The sequence below is a fragment of the Larimichthys crocea genome, unplaced genomic scaffold, assembly GCF_000972845.2.
Source record: "Larimichthys crocea isolate SSNF unplaced genomic scaffold, L_crocea_2.0 scaffold234, whole genome shotgun sequence".
Classification (NCBI taxonomy): domain Eukaryota; kingdom Metazoa; phylum Chordata; class Actinopteri; family Sciaenidae; genus Larimichthys; species Larimichthys crocea.
In genome coordinates, this window is record NW_020853101.1 from 263,902 (window position 1) to 279,813 (window position 15,912).

The following is a 15,912-nucleotide window of genomic DNA, read 5'->3' on the forward strand; positions in this document are numbered from 1 at the left end:
GTCCATTTTTTAATTACCTTTCCCTGCCAGCTTCAGCAAACACATGCTAGATAAGGGAAGTACACGAGATATGCAAAAGACAAAACACACACACTCCCTCTAAGAGTTAAAACATCTGCAGCCCAGTATAATCCTAATTTTTATAACACTGATAGTCAGGATAGGACACTGGGTGTCTCAGTTTATCTGAACTCTGTCTTCTCGGCTCTAGTCAGTTCTGCTCTTGACAGGACTGGATAACCACCAACTCATAGTGCTCAGTACGGTAACACTGACAGGTCAGTGGTGAAACTGCTGAGGTCAGCCATTCAGCATGTCTAAAGCAGAAATTTGTCTAACTAGCCAAGAGTTGATCTGTGGATCTGCCACAGACCACTGAAGCACTGTGATTACAGCTGAGAGATCAATAGCAGCTTTATTACTTTCACTTTTCATGGTTGGGATTAAAGTACATTCAGATTGGTCACTCTGATTTTAAAACCTTGTTCTGGCTGTAATAAACACGACTAGCTGTTACTCATTTGGTTTGTCAGAAGTACTCATGCAGTAGTTAATGCTGAGCCCAGTTGGAGCACTTCATGTTCATAAAAGCAATTCATTCCACATGCCATCTTCCATCACCCTCAGCACCACCCTCACCCCCCTCAGGTCATGAAAACTGTTTTCCATGCCTTCGTTCTCATTATCAGATCAAATTAGCATGGTCATTGAACCATAGAGTTATGGAGACATTTGCAGTATTCACTGCCTCCTGCCTTAGCTTTATGACTTTGAACTCCTTCATATTTTTTTCTTTCTGCCATCAATAGCTGCCAATCCTGGTATCCTCTGTGGTCAGTCTCTACTTCCTGGAGTGGACAGATGTGTTCAAGCCAGTGAAGTCCGGCTTCACCTGCCATGACCGCAGCCTGAGCCTGCCCTACATCGACCCCAACCATGAAGTCATCCCCCTGCTGATGCTTCTCAGCCTAGCCTTCGCCGGACCTGCCATAACGGTAAGAAAACTCTGACACTAACCATATTTTAAGAGGATTTAAAACAGTGAAATACATCCTGTGACATTTGTTTACCTGACAGTGTCCTGTCATACTGAAGCATACTGAAAGTCCTGAACAGGAATCAAACATGGGACATTAGTGTTACATGGTGAAGTCAGTGGGATGGCCACACTTATGTGTGTTATAATGTCAGATAGTGCTCCTGAATTCCAAAACTTAGTTTGTGTGTATACTGCTTATATCAGCTGATTACACGTTACTCCCCAGAGCGCATCCATCTCCCTGCAACTTGAGCAGAAGAAGACCTGAGGCTTTCCTCTATTGGGCTACCCAACAATCACTCTGTGTTCGAGTGACTTTTTGAGTGAAAATTAGTGGCTTCAATTAATTATATTAAGTTATTCTAATTCAGTTTGTGTTCCTCTGGTGAAATTATAAGATCGTGCCTATCTGGCTGGTGCTGGGGAAGATATCTGGTGAACTTGTGATGAATACAAAGATGGAGGCTGTGTTTGGGAGAGCGTCTGCTGTGAATTTGTTAAAGCTGTTGAAGCAAAAAAGACCACAGTGCCTTGCTGCATTGTTTCCCCATCCTGGTTTAACAGCCTTCAGTGTGACAAGATGACTGAGTCATCAGTGACATGTCTGACACTGTCTCATACAATTATGGATATAATGAGCATATAGTATATATAATATGTATATACTAGGGCTGTCAATCGATTTTAAAAAAATTAACTAATTAATCGCAAAAATCTTGCGATTAATCTATCAATAAATGTATCAATAAATGCATTTTTCTGAGACTGAAGCTTATAATAAATATTTATTTATGTAAAATGATCAAATTAATGTAGAATAAACACAGAGAAAGTATATTTAAATTAATTCATTTTATTGGCTTAAGGTGCACATATGCACAGTGCAAATAGAAAAAAGCCAGAATGAGGAAATATACTGACGAGTGCCACACTCTGCCACACTGGCGAGGTCCCGTGGAGGTAATTTCAGCAGGGTGTTTTGCTTTTGAGGTGATATGTTAAAGTCGTGTTACTTCTGTGGAATTTAAATTCAGTTTTGCAAACTGTGCAAATTACCTTGTTTTTGTCCAACGAGCCGTCGGGCAACTTTTTAAAATGAAATGTTCCCCTTAAAAGTCTGTCCTTATCCATCTTTACACCATAGACTCTCCTTTAGTTAGGATAGATCATAGACATATACATAGACGCCTCATTGAGCAGGTTGGTCCGTTGTTGCGATACGTTAACGTGTCCGCCATATTGGATGTGGCAGATCTGCCCGTAAACTAATACAAGCAGGGCCGGTTTTAGCTGTGGGCAATGTGGGCGACCGCCCAGGGCGCAGTCTCCGTGAGGGCTTTAAGTTAATGCCTCTTATACACCCATTCACACACACACTAATATATCTGGGAAACAAAGCTCTACTTTGCCACATCCAAAATGGCGGCCGCCACCGGAAGTAAACAAAACCGCGTTAATTGCGTTAATTTTTTTTAACGCGTTAATTCTTTAAAATTAATCGACAAAATTAACGCGTTAATTTTGACAGCACTACTATATACAGTATGTATGGCATTCATCTCTGCAAACAGATATCTATATATGAGTTCAGAATGTGTGGGGACACCAGAAGAGTTTCCATTTGTGGTCAGAGTAGAACTGATCAGTCAGGTTTTTCATTGCAACAGTCAGGACATCGCCTGATTACAATTTAGCTTTTTATTAGCTTGTCTTTTATATTAATTGAATTCATATGGAAATGTCTGTTTATAGAGATGTGATTATCAAGTTGTGAATTGGACTGCAGACTGCTTTTTTATGCTAGCCACACTGGGAACCCAGAAACATTGGCCATTGTCCCCAGAGGCTAAATCGCCATCAGACAATAGCAGACGGTTTCAGAGATTAGTAGATAACACCTCACCTCAAATTATTTGGCATTTTTTGACTTAAAAAAGTAACGCATTAGTTACTTTCCTGGGTAACTAGTTACTTTTATAGTGTAGTAACTCAGTTACTAACTCAGTTACTTTTTTGGGTAAGTAACTAGTAACTGTAACTAATTACTTTTTCAAAGTAATGTGCCCAACACTGTATATTAGGCATAAGTATTTGTAATCCCTCTCTCTATCCATCACTGACATGGCTTCCTTTTCTTCTCCTCTGCCTCCTCCACCTGCCCTGATCTCAGACAGTTGCTCTGCAGACAGCCAGGTATCCCAGTGCGACACCACGTGTCACATATGGAGTGTGTATTTGTGTGTATGAGAGTATCACACAGGAAGGAGAACTCTTGGCTTGCACTCTTGGCTTAAAATTGAGTTTAGAGGGCCATAGATAGATTGAGCTGTGGGACACCGCCCGCATCAAACGGCCAATCCCAGCAGGTTCTGAGACCGAGATAAGACTGTTTACATCTGTGTCCAGGCACGATGTCAAGATATAAAATTGTATAAATATGAATATGAAAGTAACAATAACAACAATAACAAATAATCAGAAATAAACAAGAGACTGGTCGTTACCTAGTGCATGCTGGGATGAGCTGCCCCTTGAGATAAAGTATGGAAACAGCGGCACCATGAAGGCAGCAACTGCAATAGCTCACGGCAGAAACACCGGGAAAAGTATGGAAGAAGTATCCTATCTTTATTTAAGAGCGTAGATCTTCAGTTTGAGAGCATGATTTCTCCTTCTCGTGCTCACATTTTGTGCTCACACTCAGATTTCTGCTGCTTTCTTTTAAAATGTGTGCTTGGACTCAAAAATCACATGCTTTCACATTCTCTTTCTTCTTGGACACAAACATTTCACTCACACTCAAATATGTCAAATATAAGTCTACGCGTTCAGATCTAAAGTCTGCGCTCTCAAATCTAATGTGCTCGCATTCAAATATGTCCAAAAGAGGACTTATTTGAGTGTGAGCAAAATGTTTATGTCTTGAATAAAGATAGGATAATTTTTCCATAGAAAAGTGATGACCAACATCCGATTTTTCAACGGCGAAGAGAGGAGAGACTGTCTTATGATCGACAAAACCTACTGTCCCTGCACACAGTCGGTAAAACGAGAACTATCAATCCAAACACCGCAGACTTACTACAGACCCTCGGACTGCTACGTCCCCTGGGAGAGACCTGCACCACACCGGCTCTTCACTACAGCAATATCCAACATCAGAGGATGCGGAGGAAATGGAGGTGGTGTACGCGGAGGCAGAAGAGGGGCAAACGAGGAGGGACCAGTGCCAAGCTAAGAGCTAACATATGCAGGACACATTACCGTCAATCCTGTTGGCTAACGTCAGCTCATTTGAAAATAAACTGGACTATATCAGGCTGGACTTAACAACAAAACGGGAGGTGTACTGATTTTCACTGAGACCTGGCTAAATGATGGTCACAGAGAACGCAATTAGTATTGAGGGGCTAGCTACTTTCCGAGCAGATAGAAGTGAAGCTCTCAGTGTGCATCTATATCAGCAACAAATGGTGCATGAACACAAATAGAATCCGCCCTCTTTGCTCCCCGGACATTGAGCTTCTAACAGTTAAATGTCGGCCCTTCTATCTTCCAAGGGAGCTCTCTGTCATAATCATCACTGCTGTCTTCATACCTCCCGATGCAGACACAAAAGCAGCCTTAAAAGATCTCTCTCACTCCATAAATTAAGTGCACACCACCCATCCTGAGGGGTATTCATTGTTGCTGGGGACTTCAACCAGGCAAACATGAGGTATTCATTGTTGCTGGGGACTTCAACCAGGCAAACATGAAGAAAGTCCTGCCTCACTTTTACCAACATGTGGACTTTGCTACAAGGGGAACCAACACACCATTTAAAGCTGATGATTGGCTCATCAGACCATGTCTCTGTCATGCTTATTTCAGCATACAGACCTCTGCTCATCAGGACAAAGCCCTCCTCTAAACAGGTGACAGTGTGGCCGGAGGGAGCCATGTCAGCTCTGCAGGACTGTTTTGAATGCACGGACTAGTCTGTGTTCAGAGATGCTGCCACCAGAGACAATACCACAGACATCGAGGAGTATGCTGATGTTGTTTCAGCACACATTCACAAGTGTATGGATGATGTCTGTGTCACAAAAAACATCACGGTCTGTGCAGACCAGAAGCCATGGATGACGACAGAGGTCAGGGCCCTGCCTAAAGCCCGGAACTCCGCCTTCAAATCAGGTCTGCAAGAGCCGACCTAAACAAAGCAAACAGATCGGCAAAGAGAGCCCATGGACAAAAATCCAGGGACGCTTTCACGACCACAGACACCAGGAGGCTGTGGCAGGGAATCCAGGCTGTCACAGACTACAAGACTGTTCCTCAGTCCTGTGAAGACAGCATGGATTTCCTTAACAACCTCAACAACTACTCTGTAAGGTTTAAGGCACTAAACACCACACCAGTAAGGAAAGCCACTCCACCGCAGAGCGATCAGGTGAGTCTGGACCCAGCAGATGTCTACCGGGTGCTGAGGAAAATCAACCCACAGACAGCTGCAGCGGCCCAGACAGGATACCGGGCTGCTTGCTTAAGGAGTGTGCAGACCAACCGTCACATGTCCTCACTGACATATTTAACATCTCCCTGGGACAAGCCGCTGTGCCTTCATGCTACAAAACCTCAGCCATCATCCCAGTTCCAGAAAAACCCACCATTACTAGTCTGAACGACTACAGGAGAAATCAGCCCGTGCACGCCCCGATCCACATCAATGGGACTGCTGTGGAGATTATTCATCACAGAAAGTTCCTGGGGGTTCGTGTGGCTGACAACCTGTCAGGGGACCGGCACACCTCCTCCCTTGTCAAAAAGGCACACCAGCGTCTGCACTTCCTGTGGTGGCCCACCTTGGTCGATCCATCCTCACCACTTTCTACAGGGGCACCACAGAGAGTGTTCTGACCAGCAACATCTCTCTCTGGTTTGAGAACTGCAGCACTGCAAAGAGAAACACTCTGAGGAGAGTGGTGAGGTTAGCTGGATGGACTATTGGTACAACTCTTCCTACCATTCAGGAGCTGGCCCACAGAAGATGCTTGTCAAAAGCTAAAGACATCATCAAAGACCCCTCCCACCACGGCCACAGTCTGTTCTCCCTTCTCCCCTCTGGCAGGAGGTACTGCAGTCTGCAGACCAAGACTGTGAGGTTTCAAAATAGCTTCTACCCCACCACTCAAATTAGATTTATCAGATTTATTTATTTATGTATCTTCTTATTTAATTTATTCTGTGGTGTTTTTAATCTGTGAGTTTTTGTTTTACAAAATTTCGTTTTACAGTGCTGTGAAATGACAATAAAGAGATCTTGAATCTTGAAACTAAAAATGTAAAAATAAGATTTCCTGATGGGACACAATATCTCAACATTTCACAATCTTCTCCATATGACAGCTGTGTCGTTGTGTCGTGTTAACAGATAATGATCGGAGAGGCCATCCTGTTCTGCTGTCTGTCTCGGAAGAAGAGTGGTGTCGGTGCTGAGGCTAACATCAACGCCGCTGGCTGCAACTTCAACTCCTTCATACGCAGAGCTGTCCGCTTCATTGGTACACTGATTTTTCTTTCTTTCTTACTGGCCTTAGATTATGGTAACTGACTGATTCCTGTTTTTTCTCATGACTCAGTTAGCAACATCTTCTCCAGTGAGCAAGAACCAACTTTTACTTAAGTAATGTTATGCTGAGATTTCTCAACCCAAACAGACCGTTTGTTGCCGAATTGTTCCAAAAGGCTAAATTCCGCCAGGCATGTCTGTGACACATTCCAGCTGCACTGCGGCTGGCAGGGCAGATCGCACTGGTTCTAGACAATGTTTGTGATTCCACTGGAAGCACTGCATGTTTCAGACACATCCTAAAAGTTGGTCTTCGCTCTGCTCTGTGGAGAATATCCGGTCAAGTTTCAAAATAAAACACCCTGTGCAGACTAAGAACAGACAAAAGGGGAACAATCTAATGACATAACCCACACACTCGTGGCAGAAGCACGTAAAACCAAGAGAAAAATGACCAAATCTGACCAAGTTAACAAAGTCTGCAGGCAAAACAGTCCTGTGGCTGCGACATCACAGAGCCGTGCCCAGTGGAATTTAGGGGCATTTGTTCTAAACTTCCGAATTTGTCAGTAATTACATTACCTGCATAGACGAGCCCTGTACAGCCAGTAGAGTTTATGCCTCTGTCTGTACAATCAGCTCATTTACATATTAATGCTGTTTACTCACATCCTGCTCTGTCCTCAGGTGTTCATGCATTCGGTCTTTGTGCCACGGCCCTCATCACCGACATCCTCCAGCTAATGACAGGCTACCCAGCACCCTACTTCCTCACCGTGTGTAAACCCAACTATACGACACTTAATGTCAGCTGTGAGCAGAACCCCTACGTCATGGAGGACATCTGCTCAGGGGCCGACCCCACAGCCATCAACCAGGGCAGGTGAGGAGGTTTTTGAGGTTTATGTACGGAGAACGACTTCCACTGATAGGAGCCACATTGGTTTAACTTGAGAGAATCAAAATGTGTTGAATAAATACATGTAAATTAATGTTGATAAATTAATGCTAGTGACCTGACTTACTTTGTCATAGCACTCATTCATCAGTACACAGAGAGCGGATCAGTCCGAAAACTGTTGCCCATTCAAACTACGATTTCAATGAAAAAACAATTACAATTATTAATTATCCTGTCCTACCATGATTCGCCACCTACATTTAACACACCTACTAATAACTGAGTCCTTTAAATACATCAGTTCTTACTTCAGTGACACAGGTCAACCACAGCTGAGCTAGCCCCATTCATACACATGTAACATTCATATTCTATGAAGGCACATGAATGAGTCAGACATGAGACATACAGACAGTCAAACTTCATCTACACAGAACAGAATTAAAAGAAAGAATCAAAGTGATGATGATGATGAACTCTATGTCATGCTGGTGACAACAAAATAACAACACTGCAGCTGCAGTCTTTTTCTTTATCTACTTTTATGGTTTTGTCCAGCTAGGTTGAAGGTTATAAAATTTTATAGCATACTACATGGATTAAAGGTCTCCGAAGCAACGACAGATTTCCGTCATTCAGAGTTCACAGAAGCCATTATGAGATCAATGAGGAGAAAAAAAAAGTGTGGGTTTATTTTTTTGGCAGATTGTCAGAGCTGTGACGTCATTTTTTTAGACTCGGTTAGTAAAGTTTAGTCAACATGTGAGAACTCGTCTGACAGAGAGCCATCTCTGGAGTGTATCTCTGTATACGGCTCTCTCCCTACCCTCTGGCACCATGAGTTACTATGGTTACGGGAACGCCCAGAAACTTTCTAATGATAATCAATAAGAAGTTTTTTGGTTAGTATGACTGTATAAATCATGAATGTAGCCTCAATGCTGAAATCTTGTGTTCTAACATACATAACAAATGTAAAGCCTCAGAGCTTCATTCTCTTCTTTCTTATCAACAGTATGAGTGATGACAGAAAACTGAGAGCTCACCATCACACTGAAACTGTCACAAGGCTGCAAAAGTTGCTCTGGTTGTTATTTAATCCTGCTACTGTTTGTTGTATAATAGTAAGAAGAAAAAGTAGAAAAATAACGAAGTGAAAGGTTCTGTAGATGGTCGAGTGTTTGAAAGAGTAAAACTTGAGACAAGCTTGTCACGAAAAAAGGTATCAGTTTGAAATACATTACAAAAGGTAAAGGTGTAATAGAAGAGCTGTTCAAATCATCCTCCTGTTGATCAAGTCATCATTATGGTGCTTTCTTCTATATGTTGATGCTTCTTTAGTTATGAAAATAATTACCCCAAATTGAGAGATGCGAAAATTTAAATATCACATTGTGGGCCAGTCCAAGTTAGAGAGTTTATGTATTAGATCCTCAGCGTAAAAACACGGTCAATCTGACTTCCGGTAATGGCTGCGATGAGCATGGCTGTGTAGTAAGTGAGCTCCCTCAGGCTAACGGTTTAAATTCCGCTTAAACTCGATAGAAAGGGCATTGAAAGTAATGCAGTAGTTTATGTAAACGCGGAAAATGGGCGGAAGAGCCAAACCCAACAAGAATTCTGATAAACCCAAACGAAATTCTAGTCGAACTCAGAAGCCAAATTCTAGCATGCTAGCTGACAGCAACCCAGACTCAATCGCTTCACTTCGGACCGGTATGGAAGGTATCAGCAAACAGATCCAGGCCTTACAGAACGAACTGAAAGCTGATCTTAAATCGTTTAAAGAAGAAATAACAACGGATCTGAAAGCAGATATAGACCAGAAATTCGCGACCGTCTCTAACGACATACAAGAACAAAACGAGAAAATCGATGCTACCCTGACTCGAACCAGGGAGGTTGAAGCCTGGAGCTCGGAGGCTAATACAGTACTCCTAGAAGTATTGCGAGAACAGAGTAAAATCAGAGACAAATTAGAGGACTTGGAGTCAAGGTCTAGGCGAAATAATTAGTGCTGTCAAAATTAACGCGTTAATTTTGTCGATTAATTTTAAAGAATTAATGCGTTAAAAAAATGTACGCAATTAACACGGTTTTGTTTACTTCCGGTGGTAGCCGCCATTTTGGATGTGGCAAAGTAGAGCTTTGTTTCCCAGATATATTAGTGTGTGTGTGAATGGGTGTATAAGAGGCATTAACTTAAAGCCCTCACGGAGACTGCGCCCTGGGCGGTCGCCCACATTTCCCACAGCTAAAACCGGCCCTGCTTGTATTAGTTTACGGGCAGATCTGCCACATCCAATATGGCGGACACGTTAACGTATCGCAACAACGGACCAACCTGCTCAATGAGGGTCTATGTATATATGTCTATGAGTCATATCCTAACTAAAGGAGAGTCTATGTAAGTGTCTATGATTCTATCCTAAAAAAGGAGAGTCTATGTATATATGTCTATGATCTATCCTAACTAAAGGAGAGTCTATGTTATATATGTCTATGATCTATCCTAACTAAAGGAGAGTCTATGGCGGAAGAGGGATAAGGACAGACTTTTAGGGGGAACATTTCATTTTAAAAAGTTGCCCGACGGCTCGTTGGACAAAAACAAGGTAATTTGCACAGTTTGCAAAACCGAATTTAATTCCACAGAAGTAACACGACTTTACATATCACCTCAAAAGCAAAACACCCTGCTGAAATTACCTCCACGGGACCTCGCCAGTCGAACACTACAGGAGTGTGGCACTCATAAGTACATTTCCTCATTCTGGCTTTTTTCTATTTGCACTGTGCATATGTGCACCTTAAGCCAATAAAATGAATGAATTTAAATATACTTTCTCTGTGTTTATTCTACATTAATTTGATCATTTTACATAAATAAATATTCATTATAAGCTTCAGTCTCAGAAAAATGCATTTAATTTATTGATACATTTATTGATAGATTAATCGCGATTAACCTAGAAATAATTTGAGGATATACGGAATTCCAGAAGACACAGAGAAAGGACAGACTCTTGCGTTTGTGAAAGATTGGCTTAGCACTGAACTGTCAATTGATACAAATCTCCAAATACAACAAGCCCATAGAGCTCTGGCTGCGAAACCGAAAGCGGATAAACCTCCACGGTCAGTGATCGTCAATTTTTTTCAATACAATGTGAAGGAGCTGGTTTTGACCAAAGCATGGGAGAAGAAAATTATTAAAATCGGGAACAGTCGGATATACTTCGACCATGACTACAGTGCTGGGGTATTGCAACGACGCAAGGATTATGCAAACGTGAAAGCAGTTCTCAAAAAACAAGGCATACGCTTCCAGACACCGTTTACAAAAATGCATATACACTGGTCCAGTGGGAAGAAAACCTACGAAAATGCACAGGAGGCGGTGGCGGAGCTACGCAGGAGAGGAATAGAAGTCGACAACTCAACGAGGGAATCAACAGGTGTCTCCCTACTGGAGCGGCTACAGTCTACTGAGGTCTCATCTTGGCACCGCGTTGAAGGAGGCAGGGTCACGGCGGTGGCAAGCAGACGGGCCAGGCAAAAGCTGCAGGAATTTCAACACAACTCCAGTGAGAGAGGTCATATGGAGAAGGACTGAGTAAGGATATTTGGTTGGCAATTAGACATACATTTCAAAGGTTGTTATTCATAAGTCTACTTCTTGGGTTAGGCTACAAAGACAATGTAGAGATAAAGGGTTAAGCTTTTTTATTTTGTTGGCTTGGAGGTGGTATTCAACAAACTCAACTAGTATGAGTACGTCGTTCCCCTGTGGATGGACTCTCATTGCTGGGTGGGGGCCCTTTCCTAGTGAAAGGTTTTTTCCCCCAAAACAAAAGAAATGTCAGCGTATAATAAGGGATGTTGGCATCTTTTTATGGAAGTCGTCATTAATAATTTCACTTTTTTGTTTGTTTCACAGTTGTTTTTGTATTGTTCATGTTTGTTCAACTGTTATATAGCCACTACTCAGCAACACACTCTGTTTACTCAAGAATAGACTATTTTTTCATGCAAAGAGAAGACCGACATAGAATTAGGAATTGTCGAATAGGTGTGACAGATGTATCTGACCATAGTGCCTTATACTTAACAGTCTACCTACAAGGCAGAAAAAGAGACACTTTGTGGAGACTCAATGTAGGAATATTAAACAATGAGTCTATAACTATACAGATCCAAACAGAAATACAGAATTACTTAAAAGACAATGACAATGGTGAAACAGATCCAATCATACTTTGGGACGCCCTAAAGGCAGTCATACGAGGAAAGTTAATAGCAATTTCAAGTAGCCTTAAGAAAGCAAGAATGACATACTACCAATCTCTACTAACAGAACTGAAGACAACAGAACTTAGGCATAAGCAAAATCCAGATGATGAAACGCAACAAAAATTGAAAGAGATTAGACAGAAAATAAATGAAATCTTTCAGCAAGAAGTGGAATTAAAAGCACGATGTCTGAAACAATCATACTACGAAATAGGCCCCAAAGCAGCCAAATTGTTAGCGAGAAAATTACGTAAGCAACAAGCAGACAGAGTGGTTCATAAAATAAAAGATCTGAAGTCTAATCAACTTAAATATGACCCAAAAGAAATTGAAAATATTTTTAGAGATTACTATGTGGATCTCTATTCACAGAAAACGGTTATTAATAAAAGAGAGATTAAATCCTTTTTGGACAAATTGGACCTACTGACTATAGGCAATAGTCAAAATGAAAAAATAGCAGCAGAGATAACTGCAGAAGAAATTAAAAAAGCTATAGGAAATCTAAAGACATCTAAGACACCAGGTAGTGATGGTTTTCCAGCGGAGTGGTATAAGAAATTCATGGATTCAACTGACAGGATAAATGCAGTTAAGATGAACATCCAACCCAGATTATTGTATTTATACCAGTCACTCCCATTACAAATTCCCCATACTCAGTTTATAAAATGGGATAAGTTAATATCAAGATTCATCTGGGAGGGAAAGAGACCTAGAGTGCGCTTTTCCACCCTCCAGTTACCCAAGCACATGGGAGGACTGGCACTTTCAAATCTGAGGGACTACTTTTATGCAGCCCAAATACGTCCACTACTGAATTGGTGTAGTACCAACTTTGTGGCCCGCTGGAAGGATATAGAAATTAATGATTGTAGTTTCCTGGTCCAATCGTACATTGGTGAAAGGGAGATTCCCCCCCAAGTCAGGGAAGAGATTCACCCAATAACATCTTTTTTCCTAGATATATGGCATTCGGTTGCAAAACAACTGAAGTTTGATGAGGGGTTGTCTTCTAAAATGGATTGCCTTTGATGAGGAATTTATTCCAGGAACCATGGATATGACCTATAGACAATGGGTAGATATGGGCATAACTGCAATATGCACTATTATTAAGGAAGGGAGTATGAGAAGTTTCCAGGAAATGAAAGATATGTTTAGTCTAGGAAATGCAGACCTATTTAGGTATCTGCAAATGAGAGATTACTATGTAAAGAAGATTAAAAAAGATGAGGTACATCCCCTAATTAAAGTTCTTGCAACATCTTATAATAGACATATTCTCAAAGCAATCTCCATCCTATATTCATGTTTATTGGAAAGTAGACATCACTCTACAGAATATGTTAAAGCTAAATGGGAAAAAGAACTGTAAGAGGAGATTCCAGATGAGATTTGGCTTGGAATGTGGAAATGCCATCAGACCACAACACAGTCATATAAATGGAGAGAATTTACGTGGAAAAACCAGATTCGCTTTTACATTACTCCTCAAATCACGAGTAAACAAACTTCACAGCAATGCTGGAGAAAATGTGGAGAAATGGCACCGCATCATACACATATTTTTTGGAGCTGCAAGAAGATAGAACCATTCTGGAGACAGGTGCATTTAGTTCTGTGTGAGACTCTGGGTTACAGTGTTCCATTTACATGTGTGGTACTATACTTGGGGCACCTGGAAGGAAATGTGTCTAGAGAAGACCAATATCTGGCTAAAATACTTCTTATTGCAAGTAAAAAGACCATCCCAAAGAACTGGATGAAACCAGATACACCAAATAATGAGCAATGGTTGTCTATTGTTAAAGAAATACAAGGGATGGAAATGTTGACATATAAATTGAAACTGAAAGAAGAGTTATATGAAAAAAAAATGGGTGAAATGGATACAAGATGTAAACATTTAGTTTTGCAAATACTAAGATATGTGATTTTAGTCGTCCCTCTCAATAGGCCCACCTTTATTGTTCTTTTTTTGTTTGTTTGTTTTTCATTAAGATTTTTACATGCATACTGAAGATATACAGTATGAGAGAATATATTTGTATAAAGATCTGCATGTATTTGTTGTGAAATACCAATAAAAAATAAAGTTATAAAAAAAATCACATTGTGTCATATTTGTGGGCTCTATTTACAGAATATGGCAGAAATATATTATTCATATCTTTATTAGTGTATAACCACCAGAAAATAAGAATCATTATGTTTTTGTTACCTTAGAATGAGTCTTTTCTATCTGCAGAGGCTGTGGGAGTGTCACAATCCACTCCGGTCCCCTGCTTGCTTTTCCCTCTTACCTGCACCCAGTAACTTTCCACTCACCTGTCAGCCCCGCCTCCTCATCAGTCACCATGGTTTCTCCCGCCTCCCACACCTGCTCCTCATCAGTAATCAACCCTGTATTTAAGCACCAACCTCCAGACACTCTTTGCCAGATTGTTCTTCGCGTCATGCAAGTCTTTCCAGCACTTTTGTCTGGACTGATCTCCCGTTGCCGACCCTGCCTGCCTTTGACCTGCTCGTCTGTCTCAGCCCCGGTAATCACCTCAGCTTTTCGTCCCCGACCACGAGTTTTGCCTCAGTGTTTCTGGTGTCTGTCTGCCTGTTTCCCTGGCTGTTTGGAGGTTTCCCCGGGCAGTCTGTCCCCCTGCTCCAGTTCGTTGCCACAGACTCTCCGATTGAACTCAGGACTTATTCCCTCTCTCTCACCTGCCATATCGCCTGCTGTGAGTTTCTCAATAAGGAACATTACTAAGTATCCCTTGCTGTTGTGCTGCATTTGGGTCCTACACAAGCCCGTTTCAGGGAGATTCTGTCACAGGTAGAAATAAATCATTTGAGCATCCTGAAAGGATATGAATAAAAGCTCACAGGATGTATAATTCAGGGTTACAATGGGAGACTGAGAAGCTTGTCCCCCCATGTCATCCTACAAACATGGAATGTTCAACCCCAGCCACTTATGGCTAACAAATCAATCACTGTTTACATTTACTGATATCTTACTTTTTTGTCCTAAATACAGTCGTCCCTCGCTATATCGCGGTTCACATTTCGTGGACTCGCTGTTTCGCGGATTTTTTTTTGTGTAATTTTGCATGCTTTTTTTTTTACAGCGTACTGTACTGTATGAACGCGCATTGTGTTCTGCGTCCTGATTGGCTAAGTGAAAACCGCATGTGTTCTGCGTCCTGATTAATTAAGGGAGTACTGTACAAAATGCGTGTAAAAAGGTGTATAAAAGTGTGTGGTTAGGGGTTTTACGGCCTTAAAACATGTATAATAATTGTAAAACTTACTTCGCGGATTTCGTTTATTGCGGGTTATTTTTAGAACGTATTCCCCTCGATAAACGAGGGACCACTGTAGTATAAAATATAGCCTCTGAATGTATGTTATTAGCGCCAAACTGGAATAGTTCACAAGGCTGAGCCAGTGAGAGAAATGTGCTGAATGTTGTCAGTTGTCAGCATAGAGAATAGCCCTCATGCTATACAATATCAGGTTGCTGTGTTTTGTTGCTCAACTTGTCCACGTGTCAAAGTGTCCTTGAGCAAGATGCTGAACCCCAGTCTGCTCCTAATGGCTGTGTGTCAATGAAAGACTAAATGAAAAGCTCTTTGTTTAAAAGCATTATATAAATGTAGCCTTTTAAATACCCCCATGTTTCTACATCACATGAATTCACCAGAAAACCCAACTGAGAAGCCAGAGCAGTACAGACAGATGCAACATTCAATGCCCAGCATAAGTCTGGGTTGTCTCTGACATTTCTGGATTGATACAAGCTTAAGTCATCAACACTGGTTGTGTCTGTTTACACCACACTCCATCCTAAACCTGAATGTCTTATTAAACCAGGTACTTTAATGGAGATTAGTTTATCCATCTGAATTTATGAACGTGTGTGCCAGATTTGACCAGTGCATGTAGATTTAAGTGCAGACTATAGGGGTCTAAATATAACCTTCTGCTCCTGGCATAAACACTGCCTTCCACTCTCTGTGGCAGCTTTAGCTTCAGTCTTGTTTCCAAGGCAGCATGGAAAGCTGTTTTGCTGCAGCAGTTGTGCACCACTGGTATTAAGAAATGGAAATCCTGGAACTAGTTTGTCAA

General features: G+C 41.5%; 1 protein-coding gene across 1 annotated transcript in view; it reads left to right on the plus strand.

Moving 5' to 3' along the window:
• plppr4b (phospholipid phosphatase related 4b) overlaps positions 1–15,912 on the plus strand; it is a 37,224-nt gene that overhangs the window by 12,436 nt on the left and 8,876 nt on the right. The window contains exons 2-4 of the mRNA XM_019258419.2: positions 810–995; positions 6,456–6,585; positions 7,281–7,476. Of these exons, the coding sequence (XP_019113964.1) occupies positions 810–995; positions 6,456–6,585; positions 7,281–7,476 (512 nt within the window). The remainder of the gene's footprint in view (positions 1–809; positions 996–6,455; positions 6,586–7,280; positions 7,477–15,912) is intronic.